This window comes from Pinus tabuliformis, chromosome 9, assembly GCF_031772625.1.
Source record: "Pinus tabuliformis cultivar Carrire ecotype Pingquan chromosome 9, CPIR1, whole genome shotgun sequence".
Lineage (NCBI taxonomy): Eukaryota > Viridiplantae > Streptophyta > Pinopsida > Pinales > Pinaceae > Pinus > Pinus tabuliformis.
In genome coordinates this window covers 1,953,070,521-1,953,088,412 of record NC_142307.1, presented here as the reverse complement: position 1 = coordinate 1,953,088,412, position 17,892 = coordinate 1,953,070,521, and the positions used below count along the sequence as shown (strand labels likewise).

General features: G+C 37.5%; 1 protein-coding gene across 4 annotated transcripts in view; it reads right to left on the bottom strand.

The window, feature by feature from the left end:
* LOC149156787 (uncharacterized) overlaps window positions 1-16,500 on the bottom strand; it is a 164,787-nt gene extending 148,287 nt beyond the window's left edge. Inside the window, exons 1-3 of one of the 4 annotated variants that reach the window (XM_089438599.1) lie at window positions 16,264-16,485; window positions 15,791-15,984; window positions 15,058-15,143 (exon numbers count right to left, since the gene is read on the bottom strand). Coding sequence is in view for 2 of the 4 variants with exons in the window: in XM_089438597.1 (XP_089294723.1) it covers window positions 15,058-15,143; window positions 16,264-16,334 (157 nt within the window). In the remaining 2 variants the exon portion in view is untranslated. Of the gene's footprint in view, window positions 1-15,057; window positions 15,144-15,790; window positions 15,985-16,263 lie in introns of all 4 variants that reach the window. The other 3 variants (XM_089438598.1, XM_089438597.1, XM_089438596.1) reach the window with 3 other exon arrangements.
* Window positions 16,501-17,892: the final 1,392 nt, after the last annotated feature.

Below are 17,892 nucleotides of genomic sequence, written 5' to 3'. Positions count from 1 at the left end.
GGATTGTTAGTTTTTTATGGATATGGTAGTATCAAATAGGTGTTCTAGTCTCTAAGTTGTCGAAGAGGCTAAGGAACATGAGATCTCCAAACCCAGAAAAGGTTTCAAGAAAGAACACTTATAAACCTCTCAATTAAATTAAATGATCAATAATTAAAAAGTTCCTAAGTCTAACTTAGGAAAATTGATTAATTAATGGGTATTAATTGAGGAAATCGATTTTGCTCTAGAGACTTCTACAAAAAGTGATTTGACAGAGTCTAATGATGAAAGTAGTAGCGAAAAAGGTTCCTTGACTTGTGCCTTAATCAATGGGACCTCAATGAGTTCTTCCTTAACATGCTCAAATTCATATAAGTTAGGAATCAATTCCTATATGTTAGGAGCTAATTCCTAAGATTTAGGACAAGTTCCTGTAAATTAGGATGAGTTCCTAAAAGTTAGGACAAGTTTTGAAGCAATTAACTAATGTGCAAAAGTAAAAGGCTGAGTTTGTTGTCTTCTAGTGTGAATTAACTTGGAAAAGGATGAGTCACGAGTCTCTAATTCTAGATCGAGACCTAAGATGAGATGAATGAGACACTTCAACTCAGTTAACTCATCAATCACAAAAACATTTCCTGAAATATAATTTGCCAGATTTAGCCATTCAAATTGCTTTAAAAGGAGGAACGAAGGCACAATTGTAAACATTCTTGAGCACGAGTTTGTGAACTTGTGAGGGAAAGAATGCACAAGAGGAGCTTGTGCAAGTCTTGAAGAAGGAAGAATTGCCTTGGGAATGTGCTAGGAAATAAGGGCTAATTCCTAAGAAATAGAAGCAGCCCATGCGCTAAGAAATAGGGGCTTATTTCCTAGGATTTGCGCAAGGATTTCGGAGCTCATCCAGGCAATGCAAGAAGGCATTAAGATCAGGAGTCTTGTAAGGGTTTCAAGCTTAGTTCAAGCAAGGAAATAATTGTATTCTCTATTGAAACTATATTGTATTGTAAGAGATCTATTACTCATTCTTCATCAATAACATTCTCAAACAAGCAGAGGGTTTTCCCAGTTGGGCTCCCTAGAAAATTATGTTGTTGAACTGTGTGATTGAGTATTTGTTTCCGTTCCTATTCCACTGCAAAATAAGGAGAGAAATTTTGTGTCTATATGGAAAGAAACCAGTTTTTAGATTGTTCATATTAGCAGTTGCAGAATTTCGTGGATTTCTACATCGTACCAAAGCAGTGAACATAATCAACTAGCACAGATTTCAAATTTGCAAGATGGCCACAGCAGAGTCGAGTGATTAGGATAGACTTGATGGCGCCTCAAACTTTGGTGTTTGGAAAGTTCGGATGTCATTCTTGTTGGACATGTTTGGACTGAAGGATTATGCAGAGAATTGTGTTGCAGAACCTTCAGATCCAAACCAGTTACGACAACGCCAAAGGGAGATGGCCAAAGCCAAGAGGATGATCCTATATGGACTCCGGGATCATATAGTTATGCATGTTTCCAGTAAGGATACAGCAAAGGAAACGTGGGATGTCGTTGTGAAGCTATACCAAGATCCCTCTAAGAATCATAAAATGATTCTCAAGGAGAAGTTGAGGATCACCAAGATGCAAAAGGGTGAGAAAGTAACTTCCTATCTCACCAGAGTTCAAAATGTTCGTGATGAGCTAGCAGTTGTAGGTGAGAAACCAGAAGATAGTGAACTAGTGCAAGTTGTTATAAACAAGTTTACCAAGGAGTGGGCTACTTTCGTTCAAGGGATTACTAGATGAGATAAACTACCAAATTGGGAATGCTTGTGAATGTGGAGTGATTTCACTCAGGAGGACCTCAAATTCAGTCTTGTCAAGAGCAGCAGTGGCAAGGGGTCGAAGGTTGAGAAGGAAGAGGAGAATTTTGCTCTTGCAGGTAAGAGCCAAGGGCAAGAAGGACCAAGGAGAGGTCAAGTTCAATCAGAAGGGCAGCAAGAATGATCTAAGCAAGATCAAGTGCTTCCATTGCCATGAGTTTAGACACTATGCCACTAAGTGTCTTAAGCGGAAGAAGGAGCCCAGTAAGGATCATATAGCTGCATCAGCGGAGGTAGATCCTTTTTTTGCCTAGTTCGAGAAATATTTCTCGTTGATTTCTTGCATGGCAAGCTCAGTATGTTGGCATTTTGGCACAGGTGTGGCGCTACGATACAGGTGTTGTCCTTGATGGCAACTCTCTTTGATGACAGATCTCAGTCCAGACTTCAAGTATGAAGAGAAATTTCATATACGCAGGTTCATTAAGCCCAAGTTGCGTATACACGCAGGTACGCTATATACTAAGTCACGGATACGCAGGTTCGCTATATACGAAGTCGCGTATGCACGCAGCTTCATGAACAGAAAAGGGCGTACATGTCGAGAAGCTTCCCTTTGGTCCGTGGTAGTTAGTCCTCGGTACTTGAGCCTATGTCTTTGGACCAAAGTATCTCGACAGACGTGTTGATCCCTAGTTTTGAAGTTGATGGTATTGGATTTCTATGGTTTTGGCCCTTGGTATTGAGCAAGGCCTAAGGCTATATAAGGAGAAGAAGATCATTAGGCAAATACAATTGAAAAGTCTTGAATATATGAAAAAGAAAGAGATCTGGTATGCAGGTTCTGGGTTGCTTGATCTAAGCTAAGGAGAGATCACACCAGTTGATGGAAGACTAGATCTAAGGACAGATCGGGATCTAATGGTTTGAAATGCACTATTATGATATGGTTGAATATGCGTATCTGCATACTGACGCAATGTTATGTTCTGGGTCTAACTGATGTCTGGTACAGCTACAAGTTAAGAGAATTTATATTTTTAGATCTATACGCAGGTTGTCCTTGGTGAAAGCGCGTGTATACGCGGGTTTCTCTCATTGAAGTAGCGTATATCTTTTGAAGTTTGATTTTTGGGGTTGCAGTTGGGTCTGACTGCTATTGCAAAGTTCTGTAGTCTGCTCTGTGTTCTGGTGACTGGTGTTGACAGGGTTTCAGTGGTTCAGTGATTCAAAGATTGATGATGCTAGTATTGGTTGTTTTGTGCTTCAATGATCTGTTATGAAAGTTGAATGAATTGTGGTCTTCAGATTGTAATGTTGTGCTTCAGGAATATCCAGTCTGAAAATGTATGAAAAGTGGTACCTGAAGGAAAGAAGATTGTAGGCCAGCACCTACGTACTAGTATCTTAGCTAGTACAAGAGCAAAGGGGGTTGGAGCTCCCTTCCAAGGAAGTTTGGAGAACGAGAGAAGGTTGAAGCCTTCAACAGATTGTAGCCTGCGTACTGGTATAAGGCTGCACCAGTACAAAAGATTGTAAACTGAAGTTTCATATTAAAGAAAGATAGAGACGACTTGCAGCAGGTGGTTTTCACCCACATTGGGTTTCCACCTTATATCATGGTGTTCATGTGTGTGTTTTCTGTGTGATGATCTGTTCTGTTATACTGCACCTGTTTTACTATCATGGTTAATAATGTCCTGATGCATTTACTGAAGATAAGCTACTGAATCATAAGTTTTCTTGTTATACGCTGGTTTCTTTAGACACAGTAGCATGTACACGTTGTTTCACTTAACTGAAGTAGCGTATATGTTTCTGAGCATAAAATGAAAAAGTTTTTCTGATAATACTGATTCACCCCCCCCCCTCTCAGTATTATTTCCAACAATTGGTATCAGAGCAGGTCCTTCAGAGAAGCTTGATCGCTTGAAGGTAGATCATTCATCATGAGCAACTATGAGAGAGAAGCATCAATCAGGCCACCGGTTTTTGATGGGACAAACTTCAATTATTGGAAGGTAAGAGTTACTGCCTATCTTCAATCTCTTGGTACAGAAGTTTGGGACATCGTAAAGACAGGCTACACTTTTCCTTCAGCTACTCCTACAGATGCAGACGAGAAAAAGAAATATGAAACAAATGCGAAAGCAGTCAGTACTCTATTGGGATGTATATCCCAATCGGAATTCATGAAGGTAATGCACTATAAATCTGCAAAAGAAATATGGGACAAGATTGTCACGAGCTATGAAGGAGACGAACAGGTAAAGCGTGCTAAACTTCAAACTCTCAGGATTAAGTATGAGACTCTCAGAATGTATAATGATGAAAGTGTGGCTAACTATTTCCTTAGAGTTGATGAGATTGTTAATTGCATGAAAAACTTGGGTGAAGAAATAAAAGAGGCTATTGTGGTTGAAAAGGTTCTAAGATCATTGTCCCCCAAATTTGAATCTAAAGTGTCTGCAATAGAAGAAAAGGAAAATCTACGAATTCTTACTATGTCTCAGCTTCATGGAATTCTAACTGCTTATGAAATGAGAAAGGGAGGTCCATCAGACAGAAGAGAAGCTGCTTTCAAGGCTTCAGGCAAAGGAGATTATTATGAAGCTGCACATGCTGCGGTTATTATTCTTAACAAAACAAATGTCCGAGTAAACAGCACTCAAACACCTCATGAGCTCTGGAGTGGTGAGACTCCTTCGATGAAGCACTTCAAAATCTTTGGGAGCAAATGTTATATTAAGAACACTGATGAGCAACTTGGCAAACTTGAACCAAGAGCAGATGAAGGCATTCTTCTTGGTTATTCTCCACATAGCAAAGCATACAAGTGCTACAATAAAAGACTTGGCAGAATTGTTGACAGCATTGATGTAGTGGTTGATGAGAAGGGATATATTCCTAGGCAAGTTCATCATGAAGACATTGAAGAAGATGAAGGCTACCCTCAAAGGCAGAATGATGAAGAAGAAGAACCTCGAGAAGAAGAAGAACCTCAAGAAGAACCAGAGGAGCAGACAAGAATAGAAGAGAAGACTCCATCCAGATATGTTCAAAAGAATCATCCAGAATCTCAGATTGTGGGGCAGAAAGAAGCAGGAGTACAAACAAGAAGAAGAATTGCAGAAACTTCAAGCTATTTGGCATTACTCTCTTCCATTGAACCACAAAGTGTGAAAGAGGCATGCAAAGATGAATGTTGGGTCAAAGCAATGGATGAAGAACTTGAGCAGATCGAAAAGAACAACACTTGGGAATTGGTTCCTAGACCAAAAGATAAAAATGTCATAGGGACAAAATGGGTCTTCAAAAATAAATTGAATGAAAATGGAGAAGTAATTAGAAACAAGGCCAGACTTGTTTGTAAAGGGTATGTGCAGCAAGAAGGAATAGATTTTGAAGAGACCTTTGCTCCTGTTGCAAGACTTGAGGCCATCCGAATGTTCCTCGCTCTCTCAAGCTTTCAAAACTTCAAGGTATTTCAGATGGACGTGAAATCAGCCTTTCTGAATGGAGACTTAGAAGAAGAAGTATATATTGAGCAGCCAGATGGATTCATTCTTGGGAATGATCCAAACCTTGTATGCAGATTGAAAAAGGCTCTCTATGGTCTCAAACAAGCTCCAAGGGTTTGGTACTATCGATTGGACAAATATCTTCACCAACAAGGCTTTTCAAAAGGATCAGCAGATAGCAATATCTATATAAAAGTTGAGAATAACAAATTGCTAATACTTGTTGTTTATGTAGATGATATTATCTTTGGCAGCAATGAAGAGACTATGAGTCAAAACTTTGCCTTGGTTATGCAGAAAGAATTCGAAATGTCACTACTTGGAGAATTGACATACTTTCTTGGATTGCAAATCCAACAAAATGAAGGAGGCATCTTCGTGTCTCAAACCAAGTACCTCAAGCAGATCTTGAAGAAGTATGGCATGGAAGATTCAAAGCCAGTATGTACACCCATGGTTACAGGATGCAGCCTCAGTGCAAATGATGAATCAACAGCAGTTCATCAACCAACTTATAGATCCATGATTGGGAGTTTGCTTTATTTGACAGGTACCCGACCAGACATCATGCATGCAGTCGGAATAGTTGGGAGATTTCAGGCAAATCCAAAGGAGACTCATCTTCAGGCAGTGAAGAGAATTTTCAAATATCTTCAAGGGACACAAAATTATGGATTATGGTATCCTAGAGATACAGATCTCACACTTCATGCTTATACAGATGCAGATTGGGCCGGAAGCGTGGATGACAGGAAGAGCACAAGTGGTGGTGCATTCTTTATGGGCTCCAGATTAGTATCTTGGTTCAACAAGAAACAGAGTTCGATTGCCTTATCTACAGCTGAAGCAGAATATGTGGCTGCGGCATCTTGTTGCACACAACTTCTTTGGATGATGCAGACCTTGCAGGATTTTCAAATCACTTGCACTTCACCAGTCTCTATCTTATGTGATAATACAAGTGCAATCAGCATTTCAAAGAATCCAGTCATGCACTCAAAGACCAAGCACATACCAATCAAGTACCATTTTCTTCGGGAACAAGTGCTTGAGCAGAAGGTCAAGTTGGAGTATGTTCCTTCTAAGGAACAAGTTGCTGATATTCTCACAAAACCACTGCCCAGGGAAACTTTTGAATATCTCAGACAAAAGCTGGGAGTAGTTGATGCTTCATCCTGCTGTTGAAGCTTGTCTGTTCTACAGAAAAGTTGGTATACGCAAGTTACGTAAGGGATATCCGCGTATATACGCAGATTTATGCTGGGAAAGTCGCGTGTATGACGTGCGCGTGTTGTAGAAAGCATATCCGCGTACATACGTTGTTTTATGGAGGAGAAGTCGCGTATATGGAGTTCTGAACAGCAAGGGCAGACTCCGGTTGGAGAAGGTCTGAGATGGGTATGCCAGAATTCTTCAGGCACAGGTTCAGGGGGAACAGCTTAAAGTCTCATAAAGCATTGTTGGCATTTAGATGCTTTTGGTTCTAGTACACAACTGTTGTTGATTTTAGGAGAAGGAGCTCAGAAGGAAATCTTGGTCGCTGATCTAAAAGATGTTTATCAAATGCTGCTTGTGACTTTCATAAGTCTTGGTCTAGATTTGTTGTCTCTATGTCATGTATCTCTTTTATCTCTTTTATGGTGTCAAGGTCATGTAACGGCCTATGTTGGTTTCCCCACTATGCCTGGGATGAATGATGTAATATAATTGGTTGTTATATGTAACTTTCTGATGTATCCCCTCTTGGAGTATGGATGTATGTATTGAGTCTTTTGGTGATAGGAAGGTCTTGGTTCTTTTGAAGAACATCTTTTGCAGATATTGCCTACAGTCAGGGGGAGCATGTTTCAGCACAGCCAAGCAGAGATATCAGCATGTACTCAGGGGGAGCACAGCCCTTTGCCCTTGATGACAAAGGGGGAGAATGGTTCTAAGGATCTTGGGGTTGCCATCAAGTCCAAAGGGGGAGATTGTTGGCATTTTGGCACAGGTGTGGCGCTACGATACAGGTGTTGTCCTTGATGGCAACTCTCTTTGATGACAGATCTCAGTCCAGACTTCAAGTATGAAGAGAAATTTCACATACGCAGGTTCATTAAGCCCAAGTTGCGTATACACGTAGGTACGCTATATACTAAGTCGCAGATACGCAGGTTCGCTATATACGAAATCGCGTATGCACGCAGCTTCATGAACAGAAAAGGGCGTACATGTCGAGAAGCTTCCCTTTGGTCCGTGGTAGTTAGTCCTCGGTACTTGAGCCTATGTCTTTGGACCAAAGTATCTCGACAGACGTGTTGATCCCTAGTTTTGAAGTTGATGGTATTGGATTTCTATGGTTTTGGCCCTTGGTATTGAGCAAGGCCTAAGGCTATATAAGGAGAAGAAGATCATTAGGCAAATACAATTGAAAAGTCTTAAATATCTGAAAAAGAAAGAGATCTAGTATGCAGGTTCTGGGTTGCTTGATCTAAGCTAAGGAGAGATCACACCGGTTGATGGAAGACTAGATCTAAGGACAGATCGGGATCTAATGGTTTGAAATGCACTATTATGATATGGTTGAATATGCGTATCTGCATACTGACGCAATGTTATGTTCTGGGTCTAACTAATGTCTGGTACAGCTGCAAGTTAAGAGAATTTATTTTTAGATCTATACGCAGGTTGTCCTTGGTAAAAGCGCGTGTATACGCGGGTTTCTCTCATTGAAGTAGCGTATATCTTTTGAAGTTTGATTTTTGGGGTTGCAGTTGGGTCTGACTGCTATTGCAGAGTTCTGTAGTCTGCTCTGTGTTCTGGTGACTGGTGTTGACAGGGTTTCAGTGGTTCAGTGATTCAAAGATTGATGATGCTAGTATTGGTTGTTTTGTGCTTCAATGATCTGTTATGAAAGTTGAATGAATTGTGGTCTTCAGATTGTAATGTTGTGCTTCAAGAATATCCAGTCTGAAAATGTATGAAAAGTGGTACCTGAAGGAAAGAAGATTGTAGGCCAGCACCTACGTACTAGTATCTTAGCTAGTACAAGAGCAAAGGGGGTTGGAGTTCCCTTCCAAGGAAGTTTGGAGAACGAGAGAAGGTTGAAGCCTTCAGCAGGTTGTAGCCTGCGTACTGGTATAAGGCTGCACCAGTACAAAAGATTGTAAACTGAAGTTTCATATTAAAGAAAGATAGAGACGACTTGCAGCAGGTGGTTTTCACCCACATTGGGTTTCCACCTTATATCATGGTGTTCATGTGTGTGTTTTCTGTGTGATGATCTGTTCTGTTATAATGCACCTATTTTACTATCATGGTTAATAATGTCCTGATGCATTTACTGAAGATAAGCTACTGAATCATAAGTTTTCTTGTTATACGCTGGTTTCTTTAGACATAGTAGTGTGTACACGCTGTTTCACTTAACTGAAGTAGCGTATATGTTTCTGAGCATAAAATGAAAAAGTTATTCTGATAATACTGATTCACCCCCCCCCCCCTCTCAGTATTATTTCCAACACAGTAGATAGCAGTATATGGTATATTGATTCAGGAGCATCCTTCCACATGACCGAGAACAAGAAGAGTTTCAGCCACCTGAAGCAGAAGGACATGCAGTTTTAGATAGAGCTAGGAGGTGATGGTCAGTATGCAACTAGAGGAGTTGGTACTGTCAATTTTTTAGAGTGAATCAGGTAATCCTCTTCATCTCAGAGATGTTCTCTATGTTCTAGGTTTGAGGCAGAATCTTTTTTCGGTAGCTACCCTTGAGGACAAGGGATATGTTATCATCTTCAATAGAGGTAAGGCGTACCTCCAGCACTTAGCTTCTGGATGTAAAAAGCAGATAGGTGTGAGGGTGAAGAATCTCTACAAGTTGCAAGGTAGATACAAGTGCAACCTTGAGCAGCAAGGCAGGGAGAGCTCAGAGTAGAGAAGTGGTGGTTCAGTGAGAGCAAGATAGAGCTCTCAAGATGGAGCCTCAGCCAGTATCTCAATTTCAGTCTAAGCTAGTTGGCAGTTGGGTTGACCAGCAAGATGATGAGAAGCAATGCCTAGGGTGAGCGGAGTCATCCACTCAGTCAGAGACTCCCAGTATAGGGAGAGTTCGAGCCAAGTAGGCAAAGGATTTGGTTAAGAGAGATCATAAGAGAGTTGAATCTTCCAGTATCACATCCAGCCAGAGGAAGAAACCACTTATGACTAAAGTGATGGACTCGCAGAACATGGTAGGAAAGAACAAGTCTTCAGATCAAGTTCTGCAGAAGAAAGTAGGGAAGTCTTCTAGTTCAAAGGGAGCAACTGCAGTAGCAGAGAATGTGGTAGTGTTGGAGACAGATCCAGGGGGATGAGATTCTTCCAAAAGCACCTTCCTTGCTAAGAGGGAGTGTTGAAGATAGTAACAAGAAAGGTTTCTTGATTTGTGCCTTAATCAAAGGGACCTCAACGAGTTCTTCCTTAGCATGCCTGAATTCCTATAAGTTAGGAGCTAATTCCTATGAGTTAGGATGAATTCCTAAGATTTAGGATAAGTCCCTACAAATTAGGACAAGTTCCTATAATTTAGGATGAGTTCCTAAAAGTTAAGACGAGTTATGAAGCAGCTAACTAATGTGCAAAAGTGGAAGGCCGAGTTAACTTGGAAAAGGATGAGTGACAAGTCTCTAATTCTAGATCGAGACTTAGGATGAGTTGCATGAGCCACTTCAACTCAATTAACTCATCAATGACAAAACCAATTCCTAAAATATAATTTTCCAAATTTAAGGAGGAACGAAGGCACAATTGTAATCATTCTTAAGCATGAGTTTGTGAGCTTGTGAGGGAAAGAACATGCAAGAGGAGCTTGTGCAAGTATTGAAGAAGGAAGAATTGCCTTGGGATTGCGCTAGGAAATAAGGGCTAATTCCTAAGAAATAGGAGTAGCCCAAGCGCTAGGAAATATGGGTTTATTTCCTAGGAATGGTGCAAGGATTTCAAAGCTCATCCAGGCAAGGAAAGAAGGTGTTAAGATCAGGGGTTTCAAGCAAGGAGATCATTGTATTCTCTATTGAAACTATATTGTATTGTAAGAGATACATTGTTCATTCTTCTTCAATTAGATTCTCAAACAAGCAGAGTGTTTCCCAGTTGGGTTCCCTATAAAAATTGTGTTGTTGAATTGTGTGATTGTGAATTGATTTTTGTTCCTATTCCATTGCAAAATAAGTAGATAAATTTTGTGTCTATATGAAAAGAAACTAGTTTCCATATTGTTCATATTAGCAGTTGCAGAGTTTCGTGGATTTTCTACATCTAAGATGATCTAAACAATCGACCATGATTAGATCTTGGTCGTTGATGCTCCTGTGAGAGATTATAAGAGCAAGTCGAAGGGGCTTGGAGAAGACACAGTTTACTTCGTGTGAGCAAGTCAGTTTGAATTCCCCAATTTGCAGTATTCAATGAGGGCACAGTTCGAGCTTGGGAAGAGCATCGAAGAGAGGGAGCAGCAGAGATCCATATGTGATTTCCTCAGTTTTCCAGTGTCCAGGAGGTAAGAAAAGAGGAGGTCAAATTGTTTGTAGATGAGGTTGATTTGTGTAGTGCGAGTTGGCCAGAAAACACAGTGTGAGTTGTCAGAAGAGGTTCATTTAGTTGTCGAAGGCCGCATCAATATCCAAAAGGCAAAGCGAGTCATTTCTAGAGACAGAGGGAAGCAAAACGACTCACCTGGAAGGGTTCCAGGGGTTGTGCGAGTTTATCCAGAGCCACCAATGCCATTCTGGGAAAAGGTGTGAATAGCCTAGAGGAGGTGCGAGTCGTTGGAGAGAGGCAAGTGTGATTGCAGAGAGAGACAGAGTGTCTCCAACATATTTTGCCAGTATATTGTCAGAGGTTTGCCAATTGGGCAACTATTTGTAATTCTTCTCTCAAATTGTTGCATAATAATAAAACCCTCATATGTTGCACTGGTTTTCCCTTTGAGGTTTTTCCAAGGACAATTGTCCAAAAACAACAGTGTCATTATTTTGTGTGTGTGTGCATCTATTTTTCGGATCTGCATTTTTATTTCCACAACGTAATTTTATGGTGAAGAATTGCAGTGTGAATTATTCGCTATTTGTCATTAATAATTTAACAGAAGACAAATAAATTGTTAAAGTTAGGAGAATAATATCCAGTTACTGCAGTTCAACGAATTTGCAAAATGGTAAATGTCAGCAAATGTGAATTCTTTAACTTCGTCTTCAAGACTAATTTCTAGCAAAATTTTACTCCAAACTTGAATTGTGCAATCTCTATATGAAATGGTACAACAACCAATCCAGATAATGTTACAAAAATGGCAGTAGGTTCATGTATTCATAACATCCCCTCTTTGATCGAAGAAGAATATCTAAGGAAGACTAGAATGTAAATTGAAACAGCTTGAAGGTTGGGCTCTTTCATAGGAGATGTTACCATGCCATCCCCACAATTAAGCTATTTTATAACCTCTTTTTACTATATATAGAGAGGGATGAGTAACTATGATTTAATACCTAAATCAAATATTAGAAACAGTTGAAGCCTCTAAATAACTTAAAATAGATTTTCACCATAGATTAAATTGGAACCATAACATTGATAGAAGATTCATCAGTGGTTGGAAAGCATATTCTAGCTTCAAAACTATTTGCAGAAATGCATGCAGTGGAACTATGGGATTGGGATATTAAAAAAACCAATAGCAACGTCATCCCGGTAAATCTACACAGTTGTAAAGTATGGGGTTGTAGTAAATCATATAACATTTGGAAAAAAAAAAAGAGCAAATCCAAAACAGTTTCATAAACAGAAGTCTTAAAATTAAGAACAATGAACCTTAAACTGTACTGCATATAAGATATAGTTCAACTTCCAAAGATGCATCGAAATCATGTCACTTAAGATACAACTACAAAATAATCAATATAAAGAAAGGAAGACTACTCCTCAAAGAATCTCGAATTAGCAAAAGACACAGTAGAATAAAGCAAAGTTGGAGCAAAGACTCTTCATAATCGATGGAATTTTTGAGAATAAACAAAGACCTTCAAGTCAAAGACATTGATAACGTCAAGAATAACATAGAAAGCATAAACAAAGAAAAGACTTGGAACCATGCCACTATTAAATGCAAGAAAAACTTCTTGTTTAAGGGGGGTTGGCTGTGGGCAGCTACCTTCATAATTTCGGGTTGGCTCAGCCTGCATGTGTTTTTTTGTGGCTAGGCTTACATGCTCAAGCATAGTTTCTAGCTTTAGATTTCCAGTAGTCATGACTGTTGTTGGGGTACTAGGGTGGCGCCCCATTCACAATGAGCAACATCCAACTGTGGCACTTTAGACCATGTTCACAGTGCCGACATAGGTGGTACTTAGATAGGGATCACGCCATCCCAATCCCCTCCATTGGACTGGCTGGGAAGTGCATTAGAGGTGGGAACATTGTTAAAGCTAGCCACTTGGTAGGCATGACAAGGCCCCCTTGTCCTCCGTTTGATGATAAAGTGCCATGAGTCCCCCGTTCCATTCTAAGGGGCCCAAAGCACACAAGGAGAATGAAGTTAACATTTAGGGGTTGTTGGTGATTGATGATTTGCCTCCGCCAACTAGTTGGGCCGAGCCAAAGAGCAATAACCCAAATCCTACTATTTTTGTGAGCCTAAGCTTTTATGATAGTGCTCTTTCTCTTTACACCTATCAGGACTGTTATTAATGTTTTGATTATGTCTTTAGAAATTAGAACTACACCGGATGATAGCTTGGAGATTTTGTATCTTTATTACAACATTTTTTTGTCTTTTCGGGATTTTTGTTCTTCAAGAAGATATTTAATATGCCTTTTTATAACTCTACAACAATGGTCGTTGAAATTTTCCACTATTCTTTTGTAAAATATTATATATTATTATACTCTTTGGAATAATATAGGAAGCGCTTTTGACAACAGGTGCTCTATTTAAAGTTTAAACCCCCTAGGTTAGGTACGCTAGTCTATGTAAATGATTCTACAAAAGATGCCATCCAGCATCTCTTGGGATTCTCAATGAGGTTTTTATTAGAAAAAAATTGTAATCATGTGAGGTTTATATATATATATATATACAAATATATATATATATATATACACACATATATATATATATATATACACATATATATATAAAGCATTTTTACATAAACAAGGTAAGAAAACAAAACAAAAACATCTTTATTACAAAGAGAAAATCAAATCTAACCTGGGAACTAGGTATACCTTTCTCACAAAATGATATGCTAGAAAAAAAAAAGCTTTGCAAAAAATTAGAGGAAACTCACACAACCTACATAGTGAAATGGGGCAATGGACACAACCCAAAACCCCCAGGGAAGAAAGAACCTACACACTTTATAGAACACAAGCTATAAAAGTCAAAAACACAACATCATAAACTGCCTCACCTACAGACCTATAAGAAATTAACAGGGAATTTTGTTAATTTTTTTTAGATTTTGTTTTTTATTGTGAAAGAGCAGGTACTATGAATCCAAGCCGGTTTGAAAGGATAGTAAAACATAAACATCAAAACATATATATATATATATATATAGATATAATTCCCCTTGCCCTACCACAATTGTGTTTAGAGTGAGGATGTTGATATCTTGCCAATGCCCCAAGGATTTCCCCTCTTCCCCAAGTTCCTGGGTAAAAGAAAGTATTAACTGCTAGCTAGTTGGTAACCTTGTAGGACTCAATGGAAATGGATCCTATGAGTTCTCTTGGCATTACAACTTGGCAAAAAGGATCAAACCAATAGAGCTATCCCTTGCGGCTATATATACATCAATGTATCTATGTATGCACATTTTTATACTATATATATAGTATACAATGCTATCCCTTGAAATTTGGAGGGTCTCACCAACTATTCTCAAAATCCATCTCCCTATGACCTCTTCCCAAGCTTTGGCATAACATAGAACATTCATTCTTTTCCAATCAATTTGTGGGTTAAATTTAGTGCTACTATCCAATGCCCTTTTTGAAAAAACACAAGATCTAATTTCGACATCTTAAACAACTTTCTCAAAATAACATTCCAAATTGAAGACTATCAATGTTGTTCAGGGATTATTTGTTTCAACATCTTCTTGCATTCTCTCTTAAACTTCTCCATTCCAGCATGCCATGTATTCCTTGAAATAAGCCTTTTGTCTGCTAACAGAGTTTCAATGGTATGATGCTAGTTTATAGAAACTGGCTGACTCTGTTTAAACCATGATTGTACAACATTTAAAATAACCTTCATTTGAATTTTGCCCATTTTAATTGTTTTAAATATCTAAAATATTGACCTCCCACCTACTATAAAAATTGTGGTACTTGTTGTTTTACGAGATGATATGACTAAAATCAGGCTTCAAAATAATAGATATTGTATTATTTGAATTCTCTTTAGAGGTAAGCTGCATGAAGTATACATAGATGAATGTGTTGGGACTTGTTACCAGTGCAGCAACTGCGTTCCAGAACCTACTTAACTTCAAGCATCCAATGGAATACATAAACTAGTTTTATCAAAACAAGGACAATGCTGACTGAAGCATTCAGTTCTTTCAGGTACTTATCAACGTTAACGCGATATGTTGATATGTTGTCTTCAGCCCAATATCATAGTATCAATCCATGTCTACTAACTTGAAAGTTTGTAATAAAAACTTCATAACAACAGTTGAAAGAAAAACTAAAAAGATTCTCAAAGAGTACTGCCACATATACCATCATATTGCACCACGCGAGTAGGTGTGCCAGAAACAGTAGTTTCAGAATCCTCCCATTTTGCATTGACTTTTATTTGATACCATCTGTCAAACCCCGCAGAGAAAAGTTAACAAAAACGCCTTTGCATTCCAAAAAGAGTTCCGCAGCAATAAACTGTCTAAAGTATGTATCAATGACAGAATCAAACCTGAATGAACAAAAAGTTTGAATTGAATCATGCGAGACTCTACTGGGGTTTGCCACTCATTTTTAAACTAGCAGTTCTATTCTCTGATGACTTTTTCAATTAAAAATATTAAGAATCTTCTCACTCCGATTGGAAAAATCTAGTACTAATAATTATATTTGACTGTTTATGCCTCAAAGTATAATCACTTAACAAAATGTGGAAGGGAGCAAGAGAAATGGTGGATACCACCAGAAGGATCCTTCTTTAGTTCATAGGTACTGCAACTGGTGTTCTTCAAATTAGTCTACTGGATATCCTTTCCCTGGGTTTTATTCCGGAATGGATGCATTCCAAGTAATGAAGTACATATACTATCTAAGAGGAATATTATACATGTGAACGTGAAAACTCGGTAAGACCTTACGCTTAAGGTACCCATGAATAAAATTCTATACAAGCCAAGGGACGTCACATTGCCTGCAGAGTAGCATATAATGCAAGTATTGGAATGATTTTTTTGTCTGAAAGGATGACCCAAATGGGAACTTAACCCCAACCAACCTTTGCCAGATGCACACCACCAACCACTTAGACTAAACCCAATTCTTTAAGGTAGTCATTCGCTTGTCTGTGAGAAGAACAGAAATAATTATCAACCACCAAGGCTATTTAGGTAACTTTCAGCAACAAGTGCATAACCTGATCTGCTCTATGTTTTTTGACTGACGACTGATCAGACCCTTTAACTGTTACACCTGGTTGTCAAGTTAGACATTCACCCACTGAGAGAATTCATGTTCATATAACTAAATACCAGATCATAAAAACTATTTTAATAAAATAATAGCCCACTACATAAACAGTCCATGAGAAACCAAATCCTAGAATAACACTAAGCATGGTCTCGAGGAATTCTATGAGTCCAGGTTATCTTCAGATTATAAAGGTTTTTTTTAATAACAATAGCAGAACTAAAGGCCTAATCTATATCATTTTACAATATAATTGTCGAACGAAAAGATTTAAGTAAATACCCTTGTTGGAAGAGATCGAGGTTATGGAATCTGTGAATGTATATGGCAATTTCCTGTACAGCGTCCGCCATTGTTTGTCCTCTGCACTGCTTAGCTGCATATACTGCATTTACATTTACATAATTATAAAACTTTCACTATAGGGCACTATATATATGAGAGGTATCTGCGCATTAAATGGTCGTATTGTGGAAATAAGCTAGCAATAGTCATCATGATCATTTCACTTCTAGTTGGGTATCATAAATGATTTCGTTATTATAAGAATTTTATTCGGAAATGATTTGACAAGCGTCAGGTTTCAAATGGAGGATACTCTTTGACTTCACCAGATGTTTTGTATTTGTAAAGAAAAGTGATCACTGTACGAAAATCGTTTTCGCTTGTTTGGTTTTTATTTTGCATTTTAGAAACTGTGCCGTATTTTATGTAAAGTTTATTTTGGATTTATTTATGATTCAGTGGTTTTAATTGAGTAGGTTTAATATAATTTAGGTTTTGGATTGACGGTGAATGTGTACAAAGTTAAGGCACCCCATGTAATAGGTCACTGGTTCAAATTTTTGTTGTGGTTACCAATTAAAAGATGAAAAATAAAAATTATTAAATGTTATTTGAATTTTACAAATTAAACAATTTTTAATTGGTTAAAGTTTTATTAATAGAATAGAATTATAATTTTATTGAATTTAATAAAAAAAATTAATTAAAAAAAGTTGAATTTGTTTATTTATTGATTCTTTATATATTTTTAAGGAATAAATTAATACGCAGAAAAATTCCATATTATTTTAATATGGTTAGAATTTGGAAATTAAAATTTTATTAATAAGCAGAAAAATTCAATATTATTTTAATATGGTTAGAATTTGGAAATTAAAATTTTATTTTAAAAAAAATAATTAAATTATTTAAATTTTAAATTAAAAAATAATCAATTTTAAATATAAATATATAATAATGATAATAATGGTAGAAAAGTAAAAATTGTCGCATTATTATATTATTTACAAATAAAAATAATATTTACAAATAAGATATGTTAAAATCTTCTTTCACAGTGAGATTGAAAATTGTACATGGACTATTTCCACCGTATATTAAGTTTTTCTTGATTGACTAAGGACTTTACTCTTTCGATGTAAGTGTTTATGTAATTTTTGTGTAGAAAGGGAATAATATGTGGAATGGTATCATGTAATTTTCTGGGATTAAAATGTGTAGGTATGAAAATAATTATTTAATCTAAATAGTTGTTGAATTTTTTTAAAATATTATATATATATATATATATATATATATATATATATATATAAATGTAATCAAATTTTATTTTAATTAAGTATAATTTCTGTATTTAAGCTTTTGTGATCCATAATGAATTAAACAAAGTCTTTTGGTAGAAATCACAGGAGAGAATTTTTTGGTCGACGCGTTTCGAAATGGTTGTTAATTCTATATTTTCTACTGATTTTAGTTTTTGTTTTACTATGATTAAGTTTGGGTGATTTCATTGTAAACCTCCATTAACTTCTTTTATGAATCCCCTATTGGTGAGGGGTGAAAAGCCCTCCTACAAGAAGGCGATTACCAGTGAAAACCACACTAAGGCTAGTGGGTCTAGTGCAA